At 48.3% G+C, this 8,393-nt stretch overlaps 1 protein-coding gene across 2 annotated transcripts; it reads right to left on the reverse strand.

Moving 5' to 3' along the window:
- Nucleotides 1-1,118: 1,118 nt before the first annotated feature.
- PUS1 (pseudouridine synthase 1) lies at nucleotides 1,119-7,871 on the reverse strand. 2 transcript variants are annotated; one of them, XM_086474104.1, is made up of 6 exons: nucleotides 7,776-7,871; nucleotides 7,208-7,432; nucleotides 5,596-5,733; nucleotides 4,782-4,884; nucleotides 3,840-4,537; nucleotides 1,119-1,458 (listed from the first exon to the last, which is right to left on the reverse strand). In XM_086474104.1, exons 1-6 carry the CDS (start codon nucleotides 7,869-7,871, stop codon nucleotides 1,408-1,410), a joined length of 1,311 nt encoding a protein of 436 aa, XP_086330230.1. In that variant the 3' UTR covers nucleotides 1,119-1,407. The 2 variants fall into 2 exon arrangements, with proteins under 2 accessions (XP_086330230.1, XP_086330228.1); XM_086474102.1 differs by having other exon boundaries at nucleotides 7,758-7,871.
- Nucleotides 7,872-8,393: the final 522 nt, after the last annotated feature.

Raw genomic sequence — 8,393 nt, forward strand, 5'->3', positions numbered from 1 at the left:
ACCCAGCCAGGGAAGCACATCAAGAGCTTGTCCTAATACCCAAATGCTTGGAGAGGCTTGTTCCACACCTTCCCCATGTTCTACAGGCAGGGAGGGCTGGAGGGCTGCTGCCTTTACTTGTTTTTTTCTTCCACCACCTTCATGGAGAGTTGGAAACAAGAACCAGAAGTCAAACCACAGCTGGGGAGACGACAGCAAGAATTCCAGAGTATGCAGATCCCCAAAACACAGAAAATGAGAACTGATTCCCAAAGAAGACAGTCCTCAGCCATGTGTGTCCCGTATCACTGCACACACTCCTCTGTTCCGAGCAGCTTGATGGGAATTAAGAGTTCAGACACACCAAGGGAATGCAGATTTGCTTGAAGCCCAGAGGAAGTCAGCACCATTCCTTTCACACATGCCAAGCTGATTTAGCTCCGAATCCAGCAGATGACTAGACAGTTTCTACTAAAACCAGAAATACCAAGCCAGCAGCACCACATTTAGGGATCCACCACAGGAAACGCTGGAATGTTCACGGCTGCGCACTCCGAACTGCAGTCCCACAATTAACTTACATCTCCCCAGGCCTCAGCTACAGGTGTGTGAGACGACACCACAGGCAGCAACGCCCCGTTCCACAGGGAGCTGCAGACAGACATTCTCGAGTCTGCCCCAGCACGCGGGGAGTACCGGGAGGATGACATCTCCCAAAGAAAAGGTCTCATCTTGAAATGTGTGGTTCGGGCCACGTTCCAAAATTAAGACCTCGCACTGAGTAAGGAATCCTTTCTTTTAGCTTGCAGAGCTTTAAAAACCACAGAAAATCTGTTTCAAAACTAAAAGAATTCACAGCAGTCGGCATGATAAGGAATTCCTAACCCATGCATGTTATTCCACAGGGAAGTCACGGATGACATGGAAAATAAAAGCTTAATGGTATTTAAAGATCAGGTCAAGTAAAGGTGAAGAAAATAATTTAAAAAAAATAATCAAAAGTTTATGGAGTCATAGTTCATAATAATAATTAAAAAAAAAAAAAAGAGTATATTAAAATGGTTTGCCCCATCCTTATGTAGAGATTATACATATTTAAAATACCATTTTCCAGGTAAACATATAATAAAAAGAATACTCAAATAGCAATTAAGATATCCTGCATTACAAGATTATTTCAGAAAGCCTCTTTCTCACTACACTGTTTTCAAGTATATCAGCCAGGTGAATCAGTCAGTGGTATAAAAAGCTTCTTTTACTTTTCCTACGGCACTGCCTTCCCCATCCAGTTTCTCCTGGGCATCCAGTTCTTGTTCTCCACACACACAAGCCCCTGCTTCACTGGATTCTTGGAATTAGAAAGGCCACTATTTTGTAGACAAAGGGAACTGCAGGCAGTAAGGGTCCCGTGTTCAGCCACTTAGTGGCTCAGTCGGAATCATCACCACAACCATCACTGCCCTCGAGATCGCTGCTGTTCTGTAAAGGAAAATGGAAAATGGTTTGTCAGCATTTCATGTACATCCAGAGACTGACCTGTATCAAAGACATTGACTTTAAACTTCCCCAAAAGTACAAGAAAACGGGGCTAGATCCCAACTTCATGTCTTAGACCTATCTACTGTAACAAACTCTGGTGACGGTAAATGACGCTTCTTGTGGCAAAAATATTGCACATTGGGTAGCACCCACCAGCAGAAGAAATGTCTCTGCAGTTGTAGTTACAACCGCATGATTACAACCTGCAGTACGTGCAAAACTTAGAAGCGGGATAATAGCATGAAATGCTGATGTTGAAAATAAATATAGGCGAGACAAGTTAACAAGTGCTTTTTTCATGCATGTCCCTCAAAAGCCGTTTGCTACATTTTCTAGAGCCAGATTTGAGAATTTTGTTTGTCTGCTGCAGAGAATCTATGTCCAAACTGTATTAGAGGTATGCAAGGGCTCACTAATACTCATTTAAAAATGAAGTCAGTTGTACAAAGTAGTGCTAGGGAAATACTACAAATGTTAGCAACTTACAAGTAAACTGAAGTCCTTCTTAACTGGGAGCCACTCCTTCAGGAGTAAGTCGACATGGTGTGATAAATTTGCAGGGTTTACACAATTTTTTGAAGCAAGTTTTTTGACTGATATGATTGGCATCACAGGATTTGATAAAGAAAGGCTAACATGACAATACACCTGTAGTTACTCCTTTTCTTCCTCACCACCACTTGCTGAAAACGTAGTAACCTCCAAATCCCATGAATTTAACATTAGCAATTTAATATCCTACAACAAAACAAATTCTGAGAGACTTAGACAGTTGCCTTTGTAACAGCAGGCACAGCTCACTGAAGTGCAAACAGCCTGCAAAACCTCAGAGCTCCAACTCTGTCATATCACCCCTTATTTACCCTTCTCCAGACAGCTTGTGCTAGCTATGCTGCCAAAACTGTATGCAGTCGAGTTTATCTAAAGCAAGCAGACCTGCCTCCTGCTAGCAACACTGCAGTGATTTTAAACCTGTCAGCAGCAAGTCCTGTCAACGTCATCACCAAGACCCCTGAGCCAGGTAAGGGCTCCTGGCACCCCATGGTCTCTTTGGGTCCCACTCAACCAAACTAATGTGGCATTTGTCATAACCTCCTGTCACAAACGTCCTCATACAGCACTACACTTCAGAGAAATAATTACCACAAGTACAACAATAACCCTGAGAAATTGCTGGTGTCTTGCTTGTACTATTCAACAAGGCTGCAAGTTTTATTTTGTATGTCTGAACTCTTCCATACTCAAACAAAAAGTGGCAGAGACAGGATTAAACCTAACGTTCTTCAGAGCAGGATCATTATCTACACAAGATAAAGCTGATTTTAAGGACTCGATTAAAAAGTCATTACTTTCTTCTGAGTTGCCCTACACAGAAGTTTTAGCCCTGCCCATCGTTCATCCTTCAAGGATTCGCCAGCCCTCTGACCAAGAACATCTGAATTACATTCAGAACGGGGAGGTATCTTTAGGTCATCAAGTCCAACCTCCCACTCAAGCAGGGCTTGCTTCAAAGTTAGATTGGGCTGATCAGGGACTTGCCCAACCAAGCACTGTTGTATTTTAAGTCACCCCAGTGGTTGTCAAGTTAAAGAAGTGTGTTGTGAGTTTGACTCAAGTTTCCTCATGTGGTTTCCAACCTACTTCTAGCTCACCCCAAACATCTTTCCACTCATTTCTTGTGAGGCTGTTCTACATCTCAATCAGAAAAAAAAAAAAAAAAAAAAAAAATCTTTATGTTAAACTGTAATTTTCTTTTGGTTAAAAATGCATTCTACACCTTTTTTTTTTATGCAACTTGCAGCTGACAGCAGATCTTCTTGTCAGAAATCAGCTTCCACTATACCCCGTTTTACCCAGCAGCAGTTGTTCCGACAACACGGTTTGAGCTCACGGCAGATTTATTTAAAGCTGGTCCTAAATTTCCCCGATTCCAAACCTTATCTAGTGAACAAAATGAGAATTAGCCCCAAATCGGAAAATACCAAGAGCCAGCAGTTATTTAAAGGGTAACTGTCAACCTGAAAACTAGTCTCAAACAGCTCCACAACAGCAAAGGCTGGTAACGTGTCCATAACTTCTGCTGCCAGTTTATCATGTGCTTTAAAGCATCCCTCCCTCTCTGCCTCCCTCAACTGCCCCAGGCAAACCCCTGCAAAAATAAGTTTGTCCAGTTCATCCCACTCTCACCAAGTCCACAGAGACATACTCCAGATGACTCTCATCTTCCATGGCATGTTCATGGGAAACAAAAACGTTACTAAGGGAAGAGCCACTTCAACTTGACAGCTTCCATTTGATAAAATAATGGCTTCAATCATTACCTTTGAGTTTTTGTTGTTAGCTTGCATCCCAACAGCAGAAGAGTTGAAGTCATGAATGGAGAGGGTGTTCAGCCAGTTTGCCATGGACTTCTCCTCCCTTTCCGTGTTGATAATGGTAGGATAGATATACTGCTCTTTGAAAACAGCAATCTTCCCCTCCTCCTCTGTCCACTCCAGGGGCTCATGCAGCCCATCATTTCCAAAACGTCTGTTGTATTTTTCAAAGTGTACTCTTTCCAAGACCAGCCCGAGTCCTGGGGCCTTGGGGACATCTACTTTCTCCTCTCCCCAGCTGCGCTCTAGGATGGACTCAGCAGCGTAACCTTTCACAATAGCTATCACCAGCCCAATCATCTTCCTTATTTGGTGCATCATGAAACTCTGACCTTTCACTTGGATCACTGCAAACTCTACGTTTTCCCTCACAAATGGCTCTCCACAGTACATCTCCATTATGTACCGCTTGGCACTGGGGTCCCTCGGTCCCTTCTGAGAGGTGAAGTTGTGGAAGTTGTGTGTTCCTTTATAGCACGCCAGCAGTTTATTGACTTTTTCGAGGGTCTCTTTGTCCAGTCGATAAACCTCTTCCTGCACATCATGGTCTTTATGGGCAAAGGCAAACGTTGGCAGCATGTAAGAGTAGGTTCTGGCATCACATTTGTTCTTGGAGTTGAATCCCCCAGTGACTCTCTTCAGACCTTGTTTTAAAAGTGACATTAGGTTTTTGAATCAGTAGGTTACAACTGGATTGTGATCTCACTCCTACCAACAAGAATATTTTCAAATAAAACAAAATGAAAAGATAGATTTATTTTATAGGACCCTGGATTTATGTTAAAACCAAACTGCTTATCAGCAAAATTGTAATGGTAAGGGAGAGACCTTCAGCAGGAGAAAGCTCCTCTTTGAAAACATTTTCTCTGCCCGTTCCAGTATCCTTACCCAGAATTCTGATGTGAGAAGGAAGATGGTTATTGATCTTTTCCAAGATGTCATCTATCAGCCTGACCTTTAGCGATACAATCTGTCCAGCTGCAGACACACCCTACAAAACCATAAAACACAGAAACATGATTATGTACCTCGGAAGCTCTGGGATAGCACTTACAGAATCGAAATAGCTGAAGAACAAGTTTATTCCTTTTTCTCACTGGTCATTTCAGGCTGAGGCGAGGCAAAGGCAAGGCCACAGGCAGAAATCCAAGTCAGAGGACTCCCTGAAGACCTGCTGGTGCTGTACAGCCATACAGCACCTTTGCAATCTTCGACAGCAGAACACTGCACTCCCTTCCACGACATCTCAGCCTATCTGACTGCTATTAAGTAAAGCACCAACTGGAAAGAAGTTACTTATACATAAGATCAGGCATGAACTCCAGCTCAGCTTAGAGCCCCACTGTGCAGGCTTAAAAACAACTGAGAGGCAGCTGAACTCCGAGCACCGCATGAGCCAGGCAGCGGCAGTGAGGAGCAGCTGCAGCAGGCTGGGAGGCTGAAGCAGATGAATGTGACAGAAACACGAAGTTCAGGGATGAAGCACCAGCTTTACAAACACCATCTAATCAATATCCTGTGCCTTCTAAATACTCGTTTGTACTTCAGTTTAGTGGTGGATGAAAGGAGAAGGTTCAAGCAATGTTCACTATGAAAAGTATTTGCTATTGGATCTCACTGTAGACAATGCTTTACCAGTCAATTCCAGTAGCACTGGCGGCGGTACAGCAGAGTTTGAGAGCACAGGCCCTAACCAACGTACCTTATCTGTTCGAGCACACCGCTGAAAAGACATTTTCTTCATATCTTCCCCGTGGTTTTCTGGGATGCAGCCCGACTGAACAAGGGCAGATACTAAGTCATCTTCAATTGTCTTGAACTGTGAAGATCCCACGTTTCTCTAGAAGAGGATATATAGTAAAAATAAGAAATAGAACAAATAGTAATAATTGGATGACTGAAGATGATAACTGAAAAATTTTGTTAACTGAATAAAACCTAGTGAAATTCTTTAAATCTTCCCTTCACAGCCCTAAAAGCCCTGCCATTCTCTAACAAAACTAACTAACTTTACCAGAGAGTGTTAATAAAACACCTACATTCTGATTTACCTTTTGCTGTTACTGCAAGTAAAGGATCATTTGCAATTTCACTGTGCAACACCTCTGCAACAGAGTTGTTGGACGATTCCTTCAACTGCATGAACAGCACCAGTGAAATGCTGCTCCAGACCCAGGCTCTGCAAATTCTGCTTTTAGAAATCAGGTCGGGTTCTTTTGCTCAGTTCACCTGAGCTGCTGTGTGCTGCAGACTATGGGTTTCTCCAGTGACCTGCACGCAGCTCACAGATGAGCTGTAACAGAAATGCACAACTCCACCTGCGTGCAAGGCTGCAAAGCTCGCACCCTCGACACGTCCCATCTGAGAGCAGCAAAGCTGACAGGCACTTACACGGACGTGCCCACAGGCGCATGGTTTACTGCTGCTGAACAAATCTACTCTGCTGCAAAAGCATGAAAGACTTCCTTCCCTGCCTGTGTCCAACTTTACCAACCATCCCCTGGACATTTAAAGTAGGCCTCAAGAGCACCTATGGAGCTTGCAGTACGCCGAGAGGAGCAGCAGATGGAGCAACATCATCCTCTTGCTGCCAACACTGTGTGCCACGGAGCGTCCCTGCACGGGCAGGCCTGGTGCTGGGGCACTGCCCGAACGCTGGTGCCCAAGCAAGCAACATCCCTTTCCTTCCGTGTGCCAACGCAGGAGCCTTGCGACCATTTTCGCAACTGCTACAAGCCCCCCCCATTAGAGAGCAGCAGAAAAAGGAGAACTTCAAATGTCTTCAGGCACAGATAAATAGTTCCAAAAACACAAGAGATGGCAACACGGATGCAAATGTTGTTGCATTCAAATACACAGCTCCGTTCTGCAGAACCTGCATGTCGTGAGACAATTTGAGGTCCAACATAAAAGAAACTGAGCCCAACTGCTTGGAAATGTACAGCTTCACCCAGAAGCTGGCAGATTTGGTCATCACTAGACAGTGCTTCAGGTCTGGACAGAACTGCAGTGCCTGTGCTTTTAGGCTCCTCAAGGGCCTTGTCTGCAGCAGTTTTTGAAAGATCTTCCACTGATGATCTATGCTGAAGGCCACTCACCAGAATCAGCAAATACCAGAGATGTAACACTGACTTTTTTTATTCCGGTTACTACCAAGCCATTTGAATCCAGGCATGCACTGTTCTAGCCCCAGCTTTTCAGCCTGCAACTGCTTCCCTGCTCAGTCACTGTAACCACAGTTACAAACCCAACAGACCTCAAAAAACAAACAAACAAACAAAATGCAGGCCACGTTGTTTTGCCAAACCACATACTTGCATCCCATGGTAGCCTTTCCCTGAATATGCCATCAACAACACGATCTTCCTTTTGGGTGACTTTTTGCTCTGATCCTCCACATCTTCCTCATCCGCATCTCTCTTCAACCTTTTACTCTGATGTCCGTTTTCTTCTGGCCTTTCAACCGCCTCACTGCTGCTGTTCAGTCTCTTCGTCTGGCTGGCAACCGCTGCTCTCAGATCCTCCGCCATCGTGAGCGCCTGCAGGGAACAGGATAGCAGACAGGCCTCAGCAAGAACCCGCGGCACAAAGCCCCCGCCCCACCCCCCGGAGCAGCAGAGGAGGCACCCAGGGGTTTAACCGGCTGGCGGCAGGAAGGGCGCCCGCCCCCCGCTCCCTCCCAGGCCGTGCCACCTTCCCTACGGCTGCCGCCGCTCGCCGCGGGAGAAGGGAAGCGGGGCCCGCACGGCCCGGCCCGCACGGCAGCCCCGAGCGCCTGCTGGAGAGACCGGCGGGGGGAGGAGGGGGCGGCCCAAGGGGTTCCCCCCGCGGCCCACCCGGGCTCTCCCACCCCCCGCCGCCAGCAGCAGGGCGGGTACGCACAGTGCGCAGCCGGCGCCAGGGCCCGCCGCACGCCGCGCTCCCCGGGGCGGACAGGCCGCGGCTCACGACCCTCAGCCCCCACCGGAGCCGCAGCATCGTGCCCGAGCGCAGGCCCCGACGGGCGGGGGAGACCGCGGTCGCCGCCGCCCTCAGCCCCGGCCTCCCGCCGCCGCCACTTACGCGGGCGCTGCGGGGCGACGCCACCGCGCGGAGGCGGCGCGAGAGAGCCACGTGCCACCGTACGGCGGCCGCGCGGGGACACGGCGGGGCGAGGGGCGGGGCGGTGCTTAAGGGCGGGGCGGGGCCGAGGGGCGGGGCCGGGGGGCGGGGCCGGGCGGTGCTGAGGAGAGCGGGGACGCGGCCCGGGCCGGGGCCGGCGGTGGCGGCGGCACAAGCTGGGCCCGCAGCCCCGGGCGGTGCGCCGGGCCGCGGGGAGCTGGGCCTGCGGCGCCTGGCTGCCAGCGGCCCCGGCAGGGCTCGCTGTGCGGGGGCCGAGATCCCTCCTTGGGGGCTTTCGAGTAACGGCGGAGCCGAACCCGTCGCCGTCTGCCTCGCAGCCCGGTCCCGCTGGCTCTGTCCTTACGGCACCCGGCTGGACGGCAAATCCGCCTCTGAGTT

Source organism: Leptosomus discolor, chromosome 16 (genome assembly GCF_034619465.1).
Source record: "Leptosomus discolor isolate bLepDis1 chromosome 16, bLepDis1.hap2, whole genome shotgun sequence".
Lineage (NCBI taxonomy): Eukaryota > Metazoa > Chordata > Aves > Leptosomiformes > Leptosomidae > Leptosomus > Leptosomus discolor.